This window comes from Talpa occidentalis, unplaced genomic scaffold (assembly GCF_014898055.3).
Source record: "Talpa occidentalis isolate TD23 unplaced genomic scaffold, MPIMG_talOcc4v2.1 talOcc4.3, whole genome shotgun sequence".
Classification (NCBI taxonomy): domain Eukaryota; kingdom Metazoa; phylum Chordata; class Mammalia; order Eulipotyphla; family Talpidae; genus Talpa; species Talpa occidentalis.
Window position 1 is genome coordinate 49702915 of NW_023603184.1, and position 25160 is coordinate 49728074.

Below are 25160 nucleotides of genomic sequence, written 5' to 3' on the forward strand. Positions count from 1 at the left end.
ACTATCCAAGTCCAAACTTATTTTGACAATGCGATGGAAATATTTATGAAGCACCTTCACATAAACACTAAGGAAAAAAGGAAGGCGATAGAAGGAAATAAGCCATAGATTTCAAATATAACGTCTATTCAAACACCAGAAGAGACAAATCAAAAATCTGCGGTAATATTAAGGAAGGTAAGTTACAAAAGTACAATTTCCCAGTTTATGTGAAAATGATTTAATAATGAAATTTAGAAAGTGGTAAAATTAACAAAGTATATTGGCTAAAGATTATTTTTTCCAACCATGGCAAATATATGCAGACATTTATAGATGCAAAGCTTTTAATCATTCTCTCATGTGCATGTTCCTACTTACTACTCAGTAGCAAACATGATACAGCCAAATGTGTCCTTGGCAGACAGAGTCACATATCAATGTGTCAAACTCAAAGCATTTTCTCCTTAAACTTACCTGACTGAAGGCATCTATCTGATCAAAAAGACAGAAATGAACAATTTAGTATGTAGATCAGTTTATAAACAAGTCTAGAAGGTAACAAAAGTACAAAGATAAATTTTTTTGGAAATTAAGTTAAAACAGAAATCTTATATTTTATTAAATCAACAAATATCACCTGAGTATGCTTTTATTAGCAAAAAATGATAATGACAATAAAGAAAAAGGAGAAAAAAAAAGAAATGCACCTCAGACCAGAATACCATAACAAAAGTTTGTGGAAGCTGCATTTTATTTGAAAATCCACCCATTTTGCTAACATACATTTTAATATTGTAAACAAAAATAGAATCTGCAGAGACAATGCAACAAGTATGCTTAAACTCATGTACAGAATTGCTTTCCTACAATGAACTGTCCTTCTTAAGGCCCCTCTCAACCCAAACGTTTAAGATGTATTTACATAAAGCACCGATCAACAGTGCAGTTTAATTCTTCATTAACTAAACTCTTGGCTAGATATTAACTTTAAAGATACTATTTCCCCTTATTTAAAAGGTACATGATCATAACATGGCATGAGCCAAATAAAAGGTTCAAGGATTTTTGTCCCCTTCCCTCCCCCCATAACACCGCCTAGAGTTTTACTGAAAAGAAGGAAAGTCTTGAAGTGAAAGCAATTCCTCACATTCATTTTGGAAAAGGCCTAATGTCAAATGGAAAATAATGACATGCCAAGCACAAAGCAATAAAGTTCCTTCCCAATGCACTAATGCTGAATTTAAAAATGTAGTGCTTTTCCTAGTCAGAGACCTGTTCCCTTGCAAAATCCTAGGCACAGAATTGACTATAAGGATTAATGCATTTATAATGCTTTCCTAAATCCCATAGAGACTGAGAATTCTTAAGTGATTCAGACCTATGGACTTGCCTCAAAATATTTAGTGCTCTGTATGTCAGCTGAAAAGCATTCTGAATTATAATCATTCTTGTGGATAAAAAAAAAAAAAATCAAACATACAGTGTACATCCATACTCATTTTCTTAGGTTTGGTACAATATTAATGTTATGAAAAATGATAATTATAAATAAATACAAACACTTAAGGAATGTCTACTGCAAACTGAATATATAATTTTTTTAAAAAGAAAAGTTAATTTTAGTTATGTTTCTGTATTGGTGAGGACTGGAGAAAGGAAAGATACCATATAATTAAGAATTATGATTTTGATACCCCCAAAAGAGTCCTGTTGCATTACAGTAAAGGACATAGCTCTTCTTTCCAGGCAGCTTTTCCATATACAAATTTCACACTCTCCAAATAAGGGCTTTTCTTGGTAGGTTACTGATTATGGGTATTAATAGGAGTTGAAAGAACTGAAGGGTTAGTCACCAAAAAAAGACAGATCTTAGTCTGAAATCATGGCAATTCTTGGCTTTATAAATGGTATTGATACGTTCTCCTACAGACTAGTCCCAATTTCCTTCATGGGCCTTCACTGGGTTACTGTAGCATTCTAATGGAAGAAGAGAGTTTAAGAGACAGCAGTTTGGATTTTGCTGGAAGTAAGTACTTGCTGCTTGAGCACTTGTCTTTTTTGGAATAATTCCTTTTTCTTCCATCTAGTTACATAAACTGTATCTGGGGGGAGAAAAGAGCATAGTTAATTCATTGCATTGTAGGGTCTCTTCTCACAAATAAAAATGGCTTGTGGCTTTGACCATTGAAATGGCCCAAAAGTGTTCATGGCAAGTTTATCACAAACCCTGACTATTAAACAAAGCCAGAATTAACAGCTCATACTGTGCCAGAACTCTCTGAAACATAATATAGGGCCAAAGTACCTAATTACTGAAAACAAAAGGTTAAGAAAAGGAAGATGAATGAACAATTTCAGAAAATTTCTTCATAAACACAAATATTTCACATAAAAATCTAATTTAGGAAAGCAAAATTTGAAATATTATTTCCAAATGTCATTGTAAAATTAGAGATAATTAAGGGAACGTAATTTACTTAAAAATCACCTCGTTACAAATCAAAATCTAAAGATCGACAAAGGAATACTTTTCAATAGCATGTTATTGTGCACTGAGTGTACACATGCTATCCCTTGAAATGCTCAACCAAAGACTACTGAAGTAGACGTGCTTTAAAAAGCTGCTATCAAATCAGAACCATACAATCTCACAAAGATCTAAAAGGTGTATTGCACTTGGAGCCAGCACACTAAGAACAACAAATTACAGTGTCATCCATCATAAGAGGCAGTGTGGATCACATGTAGCATCATTCATCAAAAAGGGTGTTAAAGCATTCACTTGCTCAACTAAAAAAAAAAGGTACTTAAATGTGACTATTATTGAGAAGGAATACATACTACAGTCCTTTAAGAAACTGGTAAAATGAATTCTTCACAACTAACTCTGGTTCATATTAAAACCAAAGATGGACCCATTTAAGCTCCGATACAAAGTTTAAAATTGCGCTGGTCTCTATAAATCTTTTCACTCTAAAAGTCTGTTAAGGGTGGTACCCATCTCATCCATCGTTGTGAACAGCAGATACTTATATGTAAACATGAGAGATGCTCCTTTGATTTTACACCTTCTAAATTATGTTAAAAGATATTTTCCAAAGTTGTTCGTCCTTCTAGTCTATCTTGGCCTGTTTTTATTCTGCATTGAAAGAACAGAGCAGGAGGAAGACAAGGAGCCCAGTCCTTGAGAGAAACTCAGGAGAAGAACTGCGCTTCCTGTTGAGTAATATTTTCGAGTGTGAAAGTGCCCCTCTCCCCCAACAAGCAGCAATACCTAAAGTGATTTATAAGAAATCCTCCAAAGAGAGCTCTGCAAAAGGGTCCTTTCCTGAAGCTCTGTGAGGACTGTGACTGGAGGGGCTGGATGCTGCCGACAGCTGGGGGAAAGAAGACAGGGAGAGGGAAAGAAAAAAAGATCTCAGAATGACAGAACATGAAAGCAGAAAATGTAATGAAAGAAGAAGTGGTTTTGTTTCGTCATCGTTAATAAATATAAAGGCAGCCTCTGAAGAAAATGGAAATGCTAAAATAATAGTTTCAGTCACATGTCAAATTAAAGGGCATGGAGCGGCATGTGTATTTCTCAGAACACAAATTTTACTTTCTGAACTTCTAAAAGAATAAAGTCTTACCCGAAAAGACTGATACAGGCTTACCCACAGCCAAGACTTTTATTCTATATGTGTACGTGGGAGGAGAATGGAAAACATAATCATTTTTCACTTGAGGAAAGATGGCTTCCTGAGTGAAGCTCTCAGTCAAAAGCTGTCAATCTCTGACCTCAGGCCAGCCCCAACACATCTAGCTGAGATATTGTTTCCTCCCTCATATGAGATGGAAAATCCCATCCTTGGTCACACTTTATTCCTGCCTGGCTAGCTGGACACCTGCAATGGACGTGCATCATCCGGGAGATGAGGTAAGCTTAGCAGTCAACTGTCCACGTGCTGCCTGAGTAGGGAGAATACACAAGAGCTCTGATAATGCTTCCCACTGGAATGTATTTGCTCGACTTTGGAATTTGTTCCTTTACTTTAAATTGCATATACAGTTATAAGGCGAGTAGACTACTGAAGTCCATAACATATTTTTATTTAAAGAAAGCTCCTGAAGAACTAAAGTGTTTGTTTTCATATATGCACCTTTACCAAGCCTCTTACATGAGTCATCTTAGTTTAGAATAAACTTTCAATTTCTTGCCATGGCCCTACAGAGTATTGCAGACACTCAAGTACAGGCACATCATCAAACAGAACTGTCCTTTCAGGGCTGTTCAGCTGAACATAAAATCAAAGTTGACCAAGTGAAAATTGTTTCATACCTTCAACATTCAAATCCTATAAAGGATTTTTGTTTTTTTTTTTTAAACAAATACTACAAAGAATTTTTTTTGCCTTAAAATCTGTCACTGCTGGTCAAAGTAATCTCATTTCTACCTATTATTTTAGGGAAAGCACTATATAGCCAGTGAGTTTCAGTAATTATAGCAAAAGTATGTAAATTTGCTGTTTTGATATCAGGATCAATTTACAGGTTTAGAAATCATCTTCAAGTATCAGTGGCTGAGTCATTTTCTTAATTCATACCTTAGTCTCAGATGTAAATGTACAGTGACAATGAGGAATGTGGAATTACACGTACTGCTACAGATGAGTGCAGAGGGTGAAAATCCATGCCGAGACAAATTATGGTGGAAATTAGTTGGAAAGACATCTTTTCTCCTCCAGTTCATGGATGACCATTCAGAAGCAAAATGATTTTAAGTGATCATTAATCACCAAGCTGAAGGGAATTTAATGTATCTCCAAGATTAAATGGGTTTCTCTCCAGAACAGATTACCTCTTTCACTGAAGTTAAAGCAAAAAACAAAAACCCTGCTTATTGCGACAGATTACATTCAAAAATCACAAGTCTCCTATGAAAGCCCCAACAAAAATATCTTCTTAATCATGTTTTCATGAGGGTAACATTCTGAGGACAATGCAGCCCCAGACTAAAGGACCTATGAAGAGAATTCTCAGTATGCGAGGATTAAAAAAGAGACATCCTAGAAACTTACAAATAGTGTTAAAGGGCATCAATTTTCCCTGGTTTCTAAATACTTCTACTATTCTTTTAAATTACTGGGAAAACACACATATGTCTTACATCTGTAAATATGCAGCTAAACTAAATCATGAGAAAAAAAGACTTAGTATCCCTGCCATAAATTTCTTATCATCAATACCCACCTCAAACAGATGAAACTATGGCCCAAACTGGTTTGGCTGACTGCAGCAGCCCTTGACTGTCTGGTCCCACTGCTTCGGTGGGACCATGCACTGGTGAGAAAGTAGTCAGTTCAGAGAGGAAATGAGAAAAAGAGGAAAAACAACATGCTGCTACATTCCATATGCTCAAAGAAAACACAAAGAGCAAAAGAGCACAAAGTGGAAACAGACCATAGTGTGTAAAAAAGGAGCATGATTTAACCTCAGAAAGGGACCTGAAATGATAGACGAGATTGGTCCTTCTTTACTTATTCTTATGACCAAATTAAAGAACATGCAGTTTCTAAGTACTGAAGAATAAACAATTAAAACAAAAACCCAACTCTCATCAATTATAAAATCACCAAATTTTACAAGCCAGTAAAAAGTTAAAATTATAAATGACCATTCTAGTAAAATCCCACTACAAATATGCTATCACAAAAAAAGTCAGCCTTGTACACACTTATTTCAAATAATATTCTGTAAATCAGTTCTAAAAAGAAATTAGAGTTACCAGGTTTTTTCCTAAACAAAGCGCTCATTCTTACTAGCCTGCTATAGACATGTTTAGTCATCTTTTCTCATCTTGTGGGAAAATGAAATTAAGAAACAGTAAGGGAGCAGCAGCATAGAAATAAAAGTACTAAAAATTTACAAATAATGATGGCAACTCTTAACTGAAACTCCTCCTCCCCTTCATTCCACTTTAATCGAATGCTTAAAAAAAAAAAAAAGGGAAATGGTGCAATTAAAAAGTAAAATTCTAAGTTACCAAAAAAACTTTGCTTTTATTTTACCCCTAAAGATTTCCTGGTTATAGGGTATATTTAATATATATTAATATAATAAGGACAGAGTACAAAAATCTTAACCTTAATTAAGAACAAATATAACTAGAGTAAAGGAATTTTTTAAAAAGTATTCTACTGATACTAAACATCATGAAACAAATGTGGCTACTCTTTCATTATACTCCAACATCAAAGACAGAATATTTCAGGTAAGAACAAAAAATAGCAGTCTCAAAAAGTGAGGCTAACACAAATGAAGTCTTATTGGAGAATAAAAGATTGGATCTGTAAGGATAAACCTTTGATATTATCATTAGCTGTGCTCAAAAATCTTACAGGAGAAGCAACTTTCACTATGTCTGCTTTACATTTGAATTTATTAGTCACCCAAGAGCCTGGACAGCAGATTGCCAACAGCAGTGGTAAAGACTCATTTTGTCTTTGTTGGAGAAGCAAAGTCATAGTCAAAAGAGAAAAATGGGCATGCTTTTGCCGAGGTAACAGCAGTTTTGTAGGAAGATGGAACTGAACTTAATCCTGGCTGTTTTATAAAATGGAGATTCTTTTATGGCTGTCTAGGGCATTAAAGGAAACGTATACATAAAGCACCCAGCATGTTGCCTGGCTTGTTATTAGTAGCTTAAATATTAGTTTAACCTTCCCTGCCACCTGCAATCAAATGCTCATCTGTTCTTATATAAGTGGCGCAGCTCAAATGTCATCCAATCTGTGTTGCTCTTAATTTTTCTACTGTGTTCTCAACCTTTCATTTCTCTTAGAAGTGTTCGTCATTTATGCTTCCATATTATACTGACCTTTAGGTTAAGGAAAAAACCTTATTTTTCCTATCTCTTGCTCAGCGACTAACGTGATTCACATCTAGTACACATTCTCAAAATATTAAATTAAAAAGCTTTTTGATGACAAGTTCTTTATAAAAATGAAAATGGTCTCCAAAGTGAGAAAGTAGACAAAAATATTAGAATTTTTCTTGATTTGCATCCTTTTTAAATGTTCATTTTCACACATTTTTAATGTACCTATTATAGGAATATACAAATTAAATTCATAAATATACACACAATGAGGGTACACACTTAAAAAATATTTTCCTGATATTGTGGTGCCGGTAAAAATATTTAGAGACCACAGTCTAATTAAATTAAATCCAATTAAACAGGATTCCAAAGAGATACTGGCTACAAAACTGAGCCAGAAAAGTTGTTTTTGGATAATGTTTATAACATGGCCAGTCTCTAGTGATGCATTTGAATTCAGCTGCATAGAGACAAAAATCATATAGTGTTTCATTCTACTGTTTTATATTTAAGATAAAGCTACTCCTCCTCGGTTCTCTTTCTGTAGTGTGGTTTTAAAAAGAGAATCTCTCTACTGTGTAATGTAGAGAGCCTGCCCTGTAGCACATTTGTTTACTGTGTTTTGGGTTTGTGTTCAAAATAATGCCATCTTGGGCTTCTGCCCATCAGTAACTAGACACATTCATGTCAGGACTATCCCATCACCATTAAAGCACTACTCATTTTGTTTTAGGGGGCACCAGACATCAAATAATCCATGTGACATTCTTCTCTGAAGGCATATTGTATCTAACCTTATCTGAAACTGAAAACATCTACTGGAAGTCTCTTAACAGAGATGCCATATGTTATTCCAAACTGGTACCTTAAATCACCTCATTAGAATGGAAAAAAGAGTTAAAGAAAACCAAATTGGAAAGAGGGAAAAAAAATCCCAACAGTTTCTAAACTTATGGGAAGAAATATCATTGAATGACCTATGTTGAAAATAAACAGCTTCATAGATCAGAAGTGCTTCCAAGGGTAAGAGAAGTCCTTTTAAAGTTCTACTTGTATAAAAATTAGGAAAATGATCACAGCTGAATGAAGTGTTCACTACTGATTCATATTAGATTTCAATTTCTTACTCCTCAAAAAACCAAAGAAATGAAAAGCAAAGATCTACATCAATTGGCACTATAACAAAACAATATAATAAATTAAATGTGTCCGCAGTACACTATTTATTTGTCGCTTATTAGAAACAGCACTCTTATTCGCCTAAAAAAAATATTCTAAACTGTGTTCCATGTATGAGCTTATGCTTACGTATAATGGGCTTCCACTGAAAATGCCTGAGGATTATGCTAAGTGAAGTAAGTCAGAGAGCGAAAAAAAGACAGCATTCTCAGTTTCATGTATCTGTGGAACATAAGTAACCAAAAAATATATACTGGCAAAGCACAGTAAAAATAATCTATAGACTTAGTGAAAAATAAACTGATTACAAGAGGGAACAGTGTGTGTACGTATGTGCGTGTATGCACGTGCGCACACATAAAAGGGGATGGGGAAAGTGATAGGGCATTGGCAGGAAGGTTTGGTGAAGGGTGAATAAAGCATGTGCATATGTGGAGTAAAATGTAACCCTAAAGTTATACAGACACATAAACAGCTGACAAATTTAAAAAAAGAGTCTGAGGATTCCACGATTTTAAAGGATGATGTCATTAGATAAGTCATAATTAAGGTTTCAAAATAATGAACTCTAAGTTATTTATAATCAAGATAATTGATAACACATGGAAAGAAATTATAATATTGGAATTTGGAAATGGGGACAATTAGGGAATATGAACAATTTCTGAAAAGAACAATCTTGTAAAATTTCCTTTTAAAACGCAACGAACTTATAATCATTCATTTAAAAAACACAACAAACTTAATTCCTCAGTCAATTTCAAGCATTTTCATTCAATGCTTACAATAAACCTATGAAAAACACAGGCAAAATTATCATTTCACACAAGGAAAATGAGGCTCTTCAAAATTATATAGGCAACTTTCTCCCAAACACCTGATTCGCAGGGACCAGAACTGAGATTCTATTGAACTGGGTGGCCCCGAAAGATACATACAAGTCCTAACCACTAGTATTTATGAGTGTCACTTTATTTGGCCTTTGTAGATTTAATCAAGCTAAGGAGAGGTCAATAGTATGAGTCCTACTCCAATGACTGGTGTGTTTATAAGAGGGAAATATCCTGTGAAGAGAGAGGCAGAATGCCCTGCGACAGAAGTAGAACATGAGGTGCTACACCTGTAAATGAAGGAATGACTGGGGCTACCAAATAATGGAAAAGTCAAGGAAATATCTTTTTCTAGAGGATTCAAAGAGCATGGGCCTGCCACGACACCCTGATTTCAGACTTCTGACCTCCAGAACTGTGAGAGAATAAATTTGTTGTTTTAAGCCATAAAATCCGTGGTACTCTGTTATGACAGCTCTAAGACACTTTATAATAGATTCTAACACAGATCGTTTACACCAAAGCTGGTGATGTTTGCGCTCTAAAATCTTCTATCCCAATTAATTTCAACTCAGCTAGAATTTATGACTTTTTAATACACAGAAAAATTTTAATGTAATGTAATTTGTTTTAAAAGGGACTTTTCTAATAAATGTTAGCTGATGAACATTTTGTACTTTCTATATTCACAGTACTATACACGGTCACTGATGTTCATCGTGATTTTGTAGAACTTCAGAGTCACCCAAGATTTTAAAAATGTTCTGGTCTTAAGAAATTAGATTTCCACATTTTAGGAATGAAGGCTCAGTAAAAAGATCTTATTGTGCAAATTATTTTATTAATAACAGTGGTCAGCAGGTGGGATGGCTCAAAGTTTCGTTCTGATGATTCAGGCATTCCCTTCTCACCATGGAATTCCAATTCCCAAAGCATATTCTTCCATGGAATCTTTTTTGAGGCAAGAATGAATGAGCATAATACCCTGTGACAAGGCAAAAGGCCTTCACAGATCTCCTTCTGGGGAGATCAGCTGACAGAAGGTAGCACTGTCAATACTCACATGAACCCACCAAGAAAGTTAAAACACACACAAATAAAAGCAAAGACAGTCATTAGTTCTTAGACACAAGAAAGTCATTAAAAAAGACATTTTTGTATGGTTTGAATTATTCCAATATCTAAAGCAAACAGTGCTCCCATTTAGAAGGTTAAAAAGCACTCACAACAAGCCATTGTTTCCTTTCAGACACTGATGTCAGATTTACTTAATATTGGCCACTGGAAACAAAAACATAGAAGCCATTTTGTATCTTTGGCCATACCCTCCATAAAGGAAGCCCTCCATTAATAAATCAAACCAAACCAAACTCAGTATCAATAAACAAAGCAACAAAATTTTTAATATATTTATTTTCTTAAATTAAATGCCCAAGGTAAAGTTCTGTAGTTTTCATATAGCTTTTGTAAAAATAGACTGACATGGAATTAATGTGAGCTTCTCGTGAAGGATCGGTAAGAATAAATAATGAACACAACAACCCTTTCCACCAAAAATCTTCAGTATTTAAACTGCCTTTAAAAAACAAGTGTTGCTGCCCATTACCTCGTATTTCTTTCAAAAAACAAAAAACCCTGAAATGAACTATGTTCTTTCTAACTAACTAAAACTAACTAACCATGTTCTTTCTTCATGTTTTGTAAAGCAGTAACTACATACTGCAAAGCAGAATGGGCTTACAAACTGTTGGTCAGCAAGGTACCAGTAAGTACCAGTAAGACTTATGTGGCTAGTAATAAGAGAAGAAATGAGTTCTAATTTCCCCAAGTTAACAAACATACACAATAGTTTAACCTATATCAAGTAATCAAAGAGTGAGCCAAACTGTGAAGAAGCACAGGAGAGAAAAATAGCATCAACTACAGGGAATTTCCTGTGGTATTTTCCATGTAGTTCAAAACACCTAGGAAGATGCATTCAGGTAGAAAAGAAAAAAGTGCAACATTAGGCATGAGAGAGAAAAACATAATGCGCATATCTTTAAGCAACTAATAATAGTCACATAAAAATATCTTAAAAATACAAAACAATGAGCCAGCACAAAAAATAGGAAGAGAAGAGGGTAGGTATATGAAGTGTATAGAAAGGCATAACTTTAATACTGAAGTGCAGCCTATTAAAGCTATAATGAAGACAATTACCTAAAGAACAGAAAGAGGTCTGAGTTAATACCATCTGGAAGATAATAGTATTTTCCTATTAGCAGGCACTTAATATACCTTGACACAATGTAGAACACACAATTGCCTGGAACGCTTCATTAAATGACAATAAGATCAATGTATCTGGAAGGGTTGAGGTACTCTCAAGATAGTAAACCCACTTAATAAGCAGGTAAGAGACCAGAGCTTTAAAAGTATGCATATCCCGAGAAATGGCTCCCAAAAGAAACGCATTTCAAGGAAGAGGGAAAGACTCCTGGCAATAGTTACAGAACTGGGATGTGATCTCTATTTTAATGAAATTTTATTTTACAATTAAACTATCATTTGGAAGCAAAGTAAGAAAAGGAGGAGTGCTTTAACAATTACATTTAATTATTCCTAACTGTTAAATGATTCAAGCAGAGCCACAGACATAGAAGGATAAGCCCACCTATCACTTCACAAAGCTCTCATCACATAGTGTGACACCAGAGAAGTCAATTAACAAAAAAATTTCTTCTCTTCTAATCATAATGGACAGAAGCTTAAAGGAAAAAAAAAAATCCACTTTCCTCTAATGCTAACAATAATGAAAATAACAGATTGACTATCAGGATGAATTTTACTGACAGTTTCCTCTGAACTAACAGGTTGCTTAGAAACATCTGAGAAGAAAGTCCTTTAAAGAAATTAGGTTAGCTTGGCATTTACCCCTTTCTGGGTTTGTTTTTAAATAAAATCCTCAGTGGCAGGAAATCATCTAATGAAAAAATAACATTCACAGCTCTTTAAAGACTTGTCAAGTTTATAAAGCTCTCAAGGGTAACCCCTTTCTTACAAGCACTGTTTAAGCCACTTGCCAAGGCAGGACCTCTGGATTAAGATTTCTAAGCTTCACAAAGTAGAGCATGACAGAATCACGAGCAGCAAGCAAGTAGGTTCCTTAACCTCAGAAAAAACATTCTCTGGATGCACCAGAGAATGAATTTGTGCACTTCTTGCACAAATCAAGAAGTTTTCCAACTTTAGTGTCTGTAAGCTGCTTGCCATTTCCGCCCAAATAATCAATATTCCTCAAAGGTCTTGGATGAGCAAAAAGCAAATAACATGCACCACGAAGGGGAAAAATGCTAAATAATTTGAAATTTTTTTCAAATTGCATAAAAGAACTTTTAATTATTATAGCCCTTCTACATCAAGCATATTAAAACAGCTACATGTAGCATGTTAATTACCTGTGCTCCTGATACAGGGCCAAAAGGGTTTGGTGGTCTCATGACAGGCTGGCTATATATTAATGTTGGTTGTGTCATTACAGGCACACTTCCCATTTGAGGAGGCTAAAAAAAGAAAAACATCAAATTAAAGAATACAGACTCACATCTTCCTCATTATGAGTAAATAAATAAGGATGAAGGGATAGAAATTCAAGTAATTTTGCTTTGACTCAAGGGGAAAATCCTGTAAATGCAAGTAAGATGGAGAGTTATAAAATGCTAAGAGTATTTTTTGAATGGAAAGTCTATAATGAACTTGTTTTTTTAGAAGTTTACCTTTTTCTGTAGAATGAGTTGTAAAATTTAATTATTACAGTACAAGATGTGAAATAATTCAGACCAAAAAGCTTCCAAAATTTCCAAATTTAACAACTTTAATAGTATAGAAATTTAAGATTATAAAAAGCTAAGACATTTCAAAAGTAAACTGTGTTTGTATAACAAATCAAGTTCTTAAGCCATCATGCAAGTGATCACAAGTGAAGACAGTTCGTCCTTTGAAAGGGTTTATTCTATGGTTCCTTCATTTTATTTTAGATATTTTTAAGGAGAACCAAGAAAAAAAATAAATTATGCAGTCAGTTCATTCTTGAGTAATTATAATCTCAACCAACTATATTTGTCTTTAAATCACCACTCCAGGTGATACAATGAACATTTACTATAAATGTTATTATAACACTTATTATTTAGTACAAAAGGAACAGAGAATACAAAGACCACTATATTATTTTGGTTAAAAATGCAGTACTCTAAACTCTTATCTTTCTACAATTTCTATTTGTTTCAAGTAGACTCCAACTTGCATCAAGAACCTCATTTTAGGGCCTCCCCGGTGGCGCAGCGGTTGAGCACTAGGCTGCGAAGCTGCCCGCAACCTCTGCAGTGCCGGTTCGATCCCCAGCTGTTGGCGAGGGTCCCACATGGTGCGACAGACCTCTCCTGCCACGCCCGCTGCTCCCCTCAGCAGTGTATTTCATTACTCTGACTGTTCTGTTCCCCGCTATGGCTCTGGTGAATTCTCTCACCCTCCCACGCTTCTGACTGTACCCAGTGCTTGTATAAATAAATAAATCTTAAAAAACAAAAAACAAAAAACCTCATTTTAACCTTATGGCCTGAGTTTTTTATGCAGACCCCTTTCTTTTGTAATGACCATCAATCCACAAGTTGTGTAATCTCATATTGGAAAAAGCTACATCCAAAAGATGTAAATAAAGTAGCTGCAAAGCAGCCACAATGATATCACCAAGGCATGAATACTGCTACCTTCTGGCAACGATTCCTCAAACATGTACAGTGGGTTGAAGCTACCACCTCCATTTCTTGTCTAAATCAGTCTATATAGTAAGAGTTGGGAAGGAAATAAGGGCAGTAAGATTGTAGGCAACTTAAAGGTTAGTTGTCTCTTTTATAGGTAACACAGTCACATGAAAATTCCTCTGGACTTTACTAGAATAATTTACCCTTTACAATTCAAGAAATGTGAATTTCTCCCTTTCCCGACAGTATAAAGTTAGAATACCTCATTGGTATAAATGTAAGGTCACAACAATAAAGCCTTGACATTAACCTTAATGTTTAAATGAGTTTTTAATGAAGTATAGGAAAGTCATAAGGGGGAAAATAAACCAAGTGATACTATAGACATAAATAAATGACAGCTGTTGCATAATGACTATTCGAGAAATATTTATAAAACCAGTAACTATAGTTAAAGGTTCTGATAGGAAATAAGGGTATATGTGGCACTAAGTTCTTTTTTTCAGTTAAGTGTGTTAATATAAGCATGTTAAATATGAATCAATTCCATTTTTAAAAAGTGTCCAGAAAAATACTTACAATTCCATATCCTATCATGCCCGTTGGTGTAGTTGCAGGATAGGCCATTACAGGGGGTGCCTGATATGGTGAAAGGAAAAACAAAGAAGGAAGTATAACTCACATATGACAACTGAGTTCAAGGAATTAATAGCTGCGGTTCCACTAAAAAGAATTGCTAAGACAGCTGTGATTAAATGTGATACTTGTGATCGTTAATAACGGTGTCAATTAGTGTTTAATGAAAAAAAGTATCTTGAAATAAGCAGAAAAGCAGAATAAGAAAAAAAAATGGCATTTAAATTTAGATACAACAATGGCCTTAAGATCTTTATGTGCTTTTGACAGCTTGAAAAACCCTCAGATTTTTAAGAATAGTTTTTGTTTCTCCTTAGCATACGAGTTGTTTACACAATATAAACAGTATTAATTAATGTATTCCTAGGTACTTCATTTTTTTTTTTGAGCAAAGAATAAAATTTAAAGTTCCCAAACAAATTAATAATTTGATGTTCTAGAAAATTAGCTTCTAAGAACCCTAATCACTCTGTTCAAAGATCCTCCAAAGACTTCAAACCACTATTGAATATGTCTATTTTCATGAAGTACACAGTTCTTATATACATGTATTAGTATTCTTTCTTATTTTATTCTACAATTTATTTAAACTATCTACTGCAAGGCAACAATTTGAAAGAGGAGCAATAATTTTTTATTTGTTTATGCTTTAGTACTTAAGAGTCACCTATGACTAAGATGTCTAAGTTCCCCTCTTCCTTTTAACTCAAGTTTTCTAAATATATAATCTGAGCACAGAATCGTTTTAGATATATCTGCTGTCTTAACAACATTCTGTTATCTTAAAACAAACACTGAAACTGAATACAGGTGAAAGACCAATAACACTGCTGAAACATTAAAAAAAAAAAAACACAACTGAAATTTTATGGCAATTTGAACATATGCATGGAGAAGTTAAATGAAGCGTAACTAAAGTGAATAGTTAAAAATTTCATATTTGGGTGAGCATGTAGAACTTATTGGTCTCTCCCTAATTAAAGACCAAGAGCTGCAAGAGTAGTAGACAAACTGCCAAGTACAGCAGAAGCCTGTAAGATTTCATGCAATTGTTATTTTCAACATTGCCACAGTCAACATTTCCCTTCATTCAGAAGTCATCAAGTGCACAGTGGCAGCACAGTTACACACACAGACACCCAGCCATCTGGCAGCAATGGCAGAATATTAAGCAAGAAAAAAAAAATTTATATTTTCCATGCTACCATCAGATTCAATTCTGCAACAAACCCATAAAATCAGTAGATGCTAGGAAGAATTTCTGGCACATTGAAAATCTGAATGTGAAAACAAGTAATAGCTGGAGGGTTATGAGATTCTGCTACAGCAGTGGTTAATAGCATGCCAATTTATTGCAAAAAGGCTAGTTTTTGGTCACTTACGTATTGTGGAAAATGCATGCCATTCTGTTTTTTCCAGGGAGAACAATTACATAATGCAATAACACTGGATTAGAACAAATACTTACACAACAGAATATACACAGAGAGCATTTTAGTCCACATGTACATTCACTAACTGCCTAAAAATCCCTGTATTTCCAGTATCTAGTGAAAGAACATCTATTCTAAAACACTATCAAGGTTGACAAGGGAAATTAAGTCTTTAACATCATACCCTTACACACATAATACTTTGATTACGATGCCATTAAATAGAAAATCTATCAGTAATATCAACGGTGCAAATTTCAATGCATCCCATAAAATAGGGTTGCATTACACAATGTCTATCACATCACAGGAAAAAAATCAAGTAGTAATTAAAAGAATTTGTAGCATGGCATCATTAGATATTTTAATAAGGTACCAATGAATTTGTCTTAAATAAAAAAAATGTATTTAAAAACCTTGACAGTGCTTAAGGATTAATAAAAAGGTTAGACATGTAAAGAAATGTCATAAGAAGTTTAAGTAGTGAATTACATCACCAGTCCTAAATACTGGTCATTAGAAAGAACCTCTATAAAACATATATATACAAATATTTTGACAAAAATCCTCAAGAGATGATACACATTACCATAAATATCAGTATTTTATCAACTGACACACAAATTCTAGAAGGCTAGATTCTAGTAGTGAATCTTAAGTGCTATCTACAAATGTATAGTATTTTATATAGATTATACTGATTATAGTATTTTATATAGATTATATATGCAAAATGGGCACATATTCATATTTTCATGTCGGCATTTGGATTTATAGTATTTTTCATGTCTCATCAATCATAATTCATACCTGAAGCTATAAAAACAATCCAGTAACCTAAATCCTGCCATACACTAGAGAGTGAGGTCTGTTACAGTGGGGAAAAACAATGGACTTGGATCAAAAGGATGGATTTCAATTTAAATATGGGTTCTATTTGTTTCACATTTTGAAATTACACAGCTTTCCCCTTACAACTAGAAAGACGTATGTTCCAACTCTTTCAAGAATACACTGTTTAAATACTCTATAGAGAGAATGCAAAAATAAAACTATTCAAATGCAACGTTTTATTTTTGATGGTAATAACCATCATCACTGAAAAACTATTGCATTAAAAAATGTAACTAAATTTCAGTATTATTTTCCACTTATAAAGACTAAAATTAACAAAACTCCTTATCAGACCATAATACAAAATTTTATCAGTCCAGTATTTTGAGCTCAGCCCTACCAATTTTAATGTATGACCTACCCACGGAAAATGGCAATGCTCTGAAAGGGATTTAATAACAAAAAAAGTGTCTAGAACAACAATGGGGTGGGGCTCTTACAACAGGAAAGCTGCAATGTGTAGCCTGTGTAATTACTAATAGTAATTAGTAAAGGTTATAAGAAAGCATGTCTCAATTTCTACAAGAGGAACTGCTTTTCTCTGACCCAGGGAGACTTACTGCAAAGTGATTCTTATAGGTAAAATTGCAGTTGACCAAGGATAGAGGTATAGTCACAAAGATACAAATGTAAGTAATTAAAAATGTAATTTCAATGTGAAATGCAACTTAATTAATTAGCAAATATAATTAATCTTCATCATTCATGACTCTGTATTTGCAAATTCACCTACTCACAAAAACTTACTTGTAATATCCAAATCAATATTGTGGTGGTTTCAAGGTAATTCACAGAACTGCATGAAGCGGCTAAAATTTGGGGACAATATATTCATTCCCAACTGAGGAAAAACAAGGCAAGGCTCTGCCTTGTTTCAGCTAATAGGGAACAATATACTGCAAGAAGCTCTGATTCTGAGGCCAGGTGGATTAGGCAGGAATCTCAATTCCAGTATCTGTTAGTAGGAGGCCTCAGCAAGTCACTTAACACTTTTGGACCTCATTTTTTCTCTTTCGTAAAATTTAAAAAAAAAGTCTACTGCAATAAGTTTCTTTTAGAATTTTTTAGAATTTAAAATCGTAGGCTATGTGAAATTATGTGTGTCTATCTGTGCACACATGCACGCATAAACACACACACAGAGATACTCCTTTACTATATGTATTCTTAAAATTACCCAAACGCTGAATTAGTGAATACTGAACCTCTGCTAGGGGAAATACATGTTTGTGTACGAAGCTAGCAACAGTTCAATGTTCAGGTGATTTTTAAGAACGTAACTACAGAAACAAGGAGAATCAGCTGTATGATTTATATGAAAACATGAACAAGAAACCCAGCAAGCAGTTTACCAGTGATAGATCATCAGATGAAAACTGAAGATTTTATTAGTCTAGATAAATAAATAATAAATGTAAGACCAGTGCTATAGAGCAGTGATTAAGAATCCATGCTCTGCAGTTAGGCCGCCTGGATTCTAAAGAATTCTGTGATCCTGGCAAATGACTTAATCTCCATTTTCTTCAGTTGCAATGTAGGAACACCAATAAGTATAACACATAAAATTAATTTCAGGTTTACATAAATAAAACTATGTATCATTTGTTAGGATTATCCCTGGCACAAAATAACCTTTACATGTATGTTAACTACTAAAATGTTCCTGGCAAACAGTTAACCAGCCTCCTTTAAAAGAAATACAAATTACTTATATTTTTAAAACTCTGTAACAATCATCCCACGTTACATATTTTCCAACTCACCACTGTCGCAGCATTCCAGGCCGTTGTGGGTGCCACCTTTGGCTGCCAGTTAGACCCTCCAGTGAGCTTCTTTTCACCTGGCTGGCTCCAATTTACGTCACTTTGAATAAACATAAGTGAGCACATTAAAGTCTTTAATTATGACATTTACTGTATATTTACACTGAGAAGAACTAAGATGCAAATTTGACATCTCTGCACATATTTTCAAAAGAAGCCAAGTCAATCTCTTAAATGGCACCTCAGGAAATTGAAAACAAAACACTTACTTCTTAGTGGTTCCATTTCCAATGCCAAGATCTAGGACGAGAGCAAAAGAAAGCATTTGAAAACCAGACTCATTTTTATGAAACAACTTATTTCAAAGAAGATTAAATTCAAAGACTACTTACTGCCCACAAGGTTGGCCAAGGACGAATCCAAGTCATCAGATACCAACTTGTTAGGTGGGAGTTTGGCAACAGGAAGACTCTGGTTCTGAGAGGCCACTGTTGGTTTGAGAAGTCCACCTAGTTCATCAAAGCCTTAAAGTTACAAACAGATGAAATAGGATTTGTAAGAACTTTTACAGAGCTGTAGCTTTCTAAAGAAGGTCTCTGCTGCTGCTTTTGTTTTTGCTTATTGGAAAAGTATGCCCCACAGAATGGGCACTAATACATAAACTTAAGTGGAAAAAGGAAAAAGTCACCTTTGCAAAGTGAGTTGACTGAGAGGGCAGTATATTTGCTTTGGGAGAAATTATCTGTCTTATTTCAGACAAAATTACAAAATAATGAAAGGTTAAAGGGGATAAAAAGAAAGGCATTCAAGTAAACTATTCTAATTCCAAAATTGTTAAATTTTCTGAAGACCCACTCAGACCTGAAACAACATAGCTGAAAAATGTATCTCTACAACTTTAAAAAGTTCTTATTAAGAAATATTTTATATTATAAAGTTTACTATTTTAAATTCTTCCAAGAGAAGAATGTGAGGTATGTAAACAGTTTATTAGAATCAAGTGAAAAAGAACAATTAGATTATCGCTTCTGTGTAAAAACAGCTAACCTAAATTATACCCTTGAAGTTGATAAACTATACTCCAATTGCACAAAAACCTTAAGTAAATTAGGACAGTGCTTGGAAATGAAAATAAAGTAAAATCCCCTAAGGTTCTCTACCAAAGGGTAGAAGATAACAGAAACTGAAGCAAACCAACTCACTAAAAGACTCAATAGCATGATGTAGTAATACTAGATTATTTGAAAAAGAAGTTACTAAAAAGAATGGCTAATAAAAATATGCACAATTGGTCTCTATTCCTGTATCTTTTGCCAGCAAGGCAAACTCAAATGAAAGAATAAAATGCATCAATTATAAATAATTATAAATATTCCACAACACAGGCTTCAGAGGATGTCTTTGTGGATGCATCTCGAATAGCAAGGGAAACAAAACAGAGTATCAAGAATTGGGACTACATCAAACTAAAAAGTTCTGCACAGAGAAAGAAACTGTGAAGGAAATTTAAGTGCCGGTGAGGATGTGGAGGAAAAGGAACCCTTTTACACTGTTGGTGGTAATGTATACTGGGTTGAATCCAGTCCCTATGGAAAATGGTACAGAGGTTTCACAAAATATTAAAAATGAATCTACTATATGGACCCAGCAATTCTACTCCCATATATCTACCCAAACAATACAAAAACACTACTTCAAAGGGAAACATGCACTCCTGTGTTCATTATAGCACTATTTCCAATAGTCAAGCTATGGAAACAACCCAAGTACACAAAATCAGTAAGATGTGGTATAATACAATATTCAACTATCAAAAAATATAAACTCTTGCCATTTGCAACAACATGGAAGGAACTGGAGATTTTTCTAAGTGAAATAAGTCAGAAGGAATAAGAAAAATACTGATGGTATCACATATATGGAATACAGGAACAAAACAAGGGGTTAGATAAAATGAAATTAACCACAAAACTTAGAAAGCTGACTCTAGAACTGAGGCTTGGGGGGGGGGCAAGGGAAGGGGTGCAAAAGTAGTGAGGGAGCACAATGCTCTGTGGGGATGGACTGGGGGCAGGGGGCAATAACAGCACCTGCAGGCGGAGCTCCTATACCTCTAAAGTGCAAAGAGATAAACCAATGTAACCTCAACCAAAAGTTCCTTGTGGACACGTAAGTATACTGTAACTTAAAGTACTAAGTATTTTTTACCTTAAAATTCAAATAAGCCCCTACACTCACACTTCTGATATTTAATAGCCCTTTAGACATGGGCTATAACTCAATAGTAAAAATACCACAGGTTTTATTTCTTTAGCTTTCAAAGAGCATATTTCATTTCAGTAAAGGTACAAATTTCAGCAAAAGTAAAAATTGTAAATGCCTTAAAGGCACAACACTCTATACACAATCACAAGCAACAACTTAGCAGTCTAATCTGAGCAAAATACCTTTTGTATTCTCCTATACACCTGAGAGAAATGACCATCCTAAAGTCAAAACTGACAGTAAGTGGTGATGGTCAATAGTCCCTTGAAGTTCTCATCTAGTCATTGAGGGAGGAAAAAACTTCTTTGGTAAAACCAATTTAGTCTACTTACACATGTTAAAAAGAACATTATCTGTCCTTACACAAAATCTAAATTAGAACATTACAGTAATGTTAATGAAACATTTTTTTTCCTTACCCCCAGAATCTACAATAACATTGGTAGATTTATTTCCAAACACAGATTCAAAGTCAACATTAAGGCCAGCTGACGGATGTGACTGTGCAACTGGAGAAGGAGTGAATCCTAAGAAAAACCAAAATGGAAAAAAGCTTAATTCTTTAATAATTCCACATTTATAGTTCTTTAATATTGAAGACAATAGAATGGAAAAAGCAATAAATCCCTTAACAAAAAACAAAGCCAACCCTTAAAGCAAAAAATTTTCTACACTACCACATCATTTTGTGGTAATTACATTTTTCATAACAAAATCATTCCACTGAAAAGAAAATCAACTGGAGTCAAATTGAAGAAATAAAATCCTTTCTTATTTTTTACCTTAATTTTTCATACTGGTGATCTTTTAAAAACTAATAAACACATCTAAAATTCTGGATTTTGTATGAAGCAAAAAATACATACATTGTAAAGTATCATTTGGTCATGAAATTGTCTAAAATAAGAATTCACTCAGTAGCCCCAGGAGTCTTTCCCTATATTCCAAACTTCTCCCTCTTTCAATGGTTAATCAAAAGTTATATGGCTTCAGTTCATTTAAGAAGTGACAGATTCTGAAAATTAAAGCCCACTAATCCATGTGCCCTCTGCCCCACACTGTGTCGGTACTTTAACAGTTTCAAAGAAGAAACGAACTATTTCCAACTCCCAATCGTCGTCTTCTATCTTCAGCTTACTACTTCCAACAGTAGGTCTGATACGCACACAATTAAACATGCTAATTTAACTGACTCTACATTGAAATATCAGAACACAAATAGGAAACTTCACTCTTTCACTGTTATAATGACACTAATGATCTTAAGTCCATAGTCTCCAAGTCTTCTGAAACCAGCCTATGCTGAGGTAACAAAATGTGAAATTTTCAACTGTGTAAAGTTATGTATTTGTGAGATCAGGTTCTGAATTTCTAGGGACTGAAAAGAATTAATTTATCTAAAAAGATCAGGGCTGTCACTTGACAGGGAAATTTCGATCATTGAGTATATATTCAAGTAGAGAACAGTCTAGCAAGGATCACAAAGGAGGAAAGCCTAAATTCTCTTCCATCTCTAAATCCTATAAAGTCAGATTGCTTTAAAAAAAAATCTGATTATTGTAAGATTAAAAACTTATCATTAAGAGTTTAAACCTTTGAGTCCTAAACATAGGCTCTCTCTTCCTCTCTCAACTTTCTGCTAAAAGACATCTTGTCCTTCAGCACTTTTGAATTTTACTACATACCACTAGGATATAATGTACAATCTGTACAAGACTGATCTATAAAAAGACAAGATTTGGTGAGCAGTCCAACAAGGTCCTCAAAGATAGAGAAGACAGAAGCAACAATTTATTATCAACAATAGCTTGTACAAACTGTTACATATCAGTGTAAAAGAAACATATCACAGCATAAATATTTTATAGGGCACAAATTTTTAAGAATGTACAAGTTTGATCTCACTCCAAAATTACTTAAACCCTTCAAATACTTCTAACTCAAAGACTTACTGCTCATATTTTGAGAACACAGTCACTATCAAATAGAAAATAATTTAGTATACAAATAACACCATTCATCAATAGGTTCCTAGATTTCAACAGACTAAGCAATTCAACAGCATTTTAAAGTGTACCAAACAGCTTAAAAATTATACCATGGGCTTACTGGTTCTTTTTATAAGTCCTTACCAAAAAAACCCAATATATTTACTCAAAAAAGAGGGAAATTTATAAGCTTAATTATGTGTCCATGCCATCGTAACAGTATAAGAATACATATTGTTCTTCAAATCATTCTGGAAATAGTATCTTGGCTATAATTTCACTAAACTTTAGCAAATGCATGGAACAATAATTTACCAATAGGACAGTATAGAAAATTGCTGTTTTACCCCAGCCTTCTAGAATTTGGTTGCTATCAGAGATAATCCTATTCTTATAGTCATACAAAAATAATTTTATTACTTTCCATAGTCATCTCCAGGACCCTAGGGTCCTAAGTCTGTGAAGCACAATTACTACCTTTAGAGTATAAAAGGTTAGAAAGGATATAAAGTAATCCAGGGCTAGTACCTCAAAACTACTATCACATTTTCAAGAGGGAATTTTTGGGAACAGGCTCTTCAAATTAAGATTAATTTTAGAAATAATCACTACATTATCCTGCCTACTTTTTCCTTTCACCAAGACCCAGTGAAAACTTTCATTGCTCACCAGCACCAGTTCATTTACAAGCCACTGTTCTGAAGAGCAAATCCAAGATGAGCAAGCTTTGGGAACTAATAGTAATTCCAAACAATTTTAAGAAAATTAGCTGGGTTGTTGATAAGATTTTTGAGTCGTTCCCTATTGAATTAGGCCTCATTTTTTTTTTTTTTAAGAAAAAAAATTTTTTTAAAGATTTATTTATTTATTTATACGTATAAGCACTGGGTACAGTCAGAAGCACGGGAGGGTGAGAGAATTCACCAGAGCCAGAGTGGAGAAGAGAACAGGCAGAGCGTCTAAGTACACTGCTGAGGGGAGCAATGGAAGGCAGGAGAGGTCTGCGCGCCTTGTGGGACCCTCTCCGGTGGCCAGGGATCAAACCAGTGCTGCAGAGGCTGTGGGCAGCTTCGCAACCCAGTGCTCAACCACCGCGCCACGGGGGAGACCCAGGCCTCGTATTTTTGATGAAAGTTATTGCTATAATTTAATATCAATGCTACAAGGGCTTTATAAACATTATTATTTACAGCTCACAATAATCCTATGGAATAGTTATTATTATCCTCATTTTACAGATTGAACAGACTAAAGAAAATCCCAGGCCAAAATAATAAAATTGAGAAGCAATGCAAAAATAACCAGTGTTCAAGATTGTGTCTGGCGATTAACTTATAATTTAGGTAAGAAGTGCACTTCAAGTATGAAATGATCTGCACAATTTTTAATGATTTTATGTGCCAAGAACAGTACTAGATGTTAGTCATATGTGTAAACTCCATGCAACCCTGCAAGATTATTATTACACCAAGCTTCATAGGCTTATAAAGGTCAAATATGTGTTTAAAAGTCACACAGTCAAGGAAGAACTGGAATTTAAACCCAACTTCACTGGATTCCAAACATATCCTTTCCATCAAATGCTCTCATAAATTCCATTTTTAAGTATTTTTAACTATGTCTAATTCTTACTGGCAGTCAAGAATCTCAATTTTAAGTTGTATCATCAAGCCTACTTATAGTGTCAACTTAAGTAAGGTAATCAACACAAATCTTCTGGATTCTGGCTTAGAATATACTTGGAAAGATATAAATGAGGATCAAATTGCCTCTGCCTCCCTGCAAACAACTTCCCACGTACTTTCCAAGGTGCTAGAAATGTAGGCTTCTTTCCAGAAGAAATGCCACACCTGTGCCACACTGCTCAAGTCAAAATTTTCCACTGTTCACCACTAACATCTACACAAAGATCTTTAAATTCTATAAACTGGTAATATTAAAATCTTATAAAGTCTTCTGAAATTTTTAGTTTTGAGTATAGACTGATGTAGAAAGGTGCCAGGCATCCATTTGCAAATAACTATGTGTTTATTAAAAAAGGCAAACAAAATTTGGCAAATTTGTTCTTCAAAAGCTAATTATTTTTTCTTCCCAAATTTTTGAAAGCCCCTTATGAGGAAAATGACAACAAAAGAAATCCCTCTGGGATAAATAAATTGATAAAATTTTAGAGATACCTTTACCTATCTCCAAATAAACCAGCTACAGTGGAAGGCTCATGGCACAAAAAGGTAGTACTAGGATAAGCTTGAATGCCACAAAAAGAATCTGACAAGGCATACGAGCAGAGGGGAAAGGAGAGAAACAAAGAAAAAGAAAGATGAGGAAGAACAGTTAAGAATGAAATGGGGTAATTAAAAACAAACAAAAACAGGGGAGTCCAAGAACTCGGCATTCTTCAAATTACAACTTACTAAAAAAAATAAAAGCAATTATGCCTCCTTTATGAGTATGATTAATACTCCATTATGAGTAATACTCCATTATGAGTATTTAAATATATATATTATATATGTTTACAAAATTTTAAAATGTAACTAACACTGTATCTCTTTAGATAAGAAATATGAAGCCAATACTAAC

At 34.2% G+C, this 25160-nt stretch overlaps 1 protein-coding gene across 18 annotated transcripts in view; it reads right to left on the reverse strand.

Annotated features, from left to right (window-relative positions):
• Positions 1-481: 481 nt before the first annotated feature.
• PICALM (phosphatidylinositol binding clathrin assembly protein) overlaps positions 482-25160 on the reverse strand; it is an 89399-nt gene continuing 64720 nt past the window's right edge. For 4 of the 18 annotated variants that reach the window (XM_037523092.2, XM_037523083.2, XM_037523081.2 and 1 more), the window contains 9 exons: positions 21009-21116; positions 18717-18848; positions 18594-18624; positions 18325-18424; positions 15617-15640; positions 14178-14237; positions 12294-12398; positions 3257-3359; positions 482-2084 (listed from right to left, as the gene is read on the reverse strand). In XM_037523092.2, the coding sequence (XP_037378989.1) occupies positions 3267-3359; positions 12294-12398; positions 14178-14237; positions 15617-15640; positions 18325-18424; positions 18594-18624; positions 18717-18848; positions 21009-21116 (653 nt within the window). In that variant the 3' untranslated portion in view covers positions 482-2084; positions 3257-3266. The remainder of the gene's footprint in view (positions 2085-3256; positions 3360-12293; positions 12399-14177; positions 14238-15616; positions 15641-18324; positions 18425-18593; positions 18625-18716; positions 18849-21008; positions 21117-25160) is intronic. The other 14 variants (XM_037523096.2, XM_037523087.2, XM_037523085.2 and 11 more) reach the window with 6 other exon arrangements.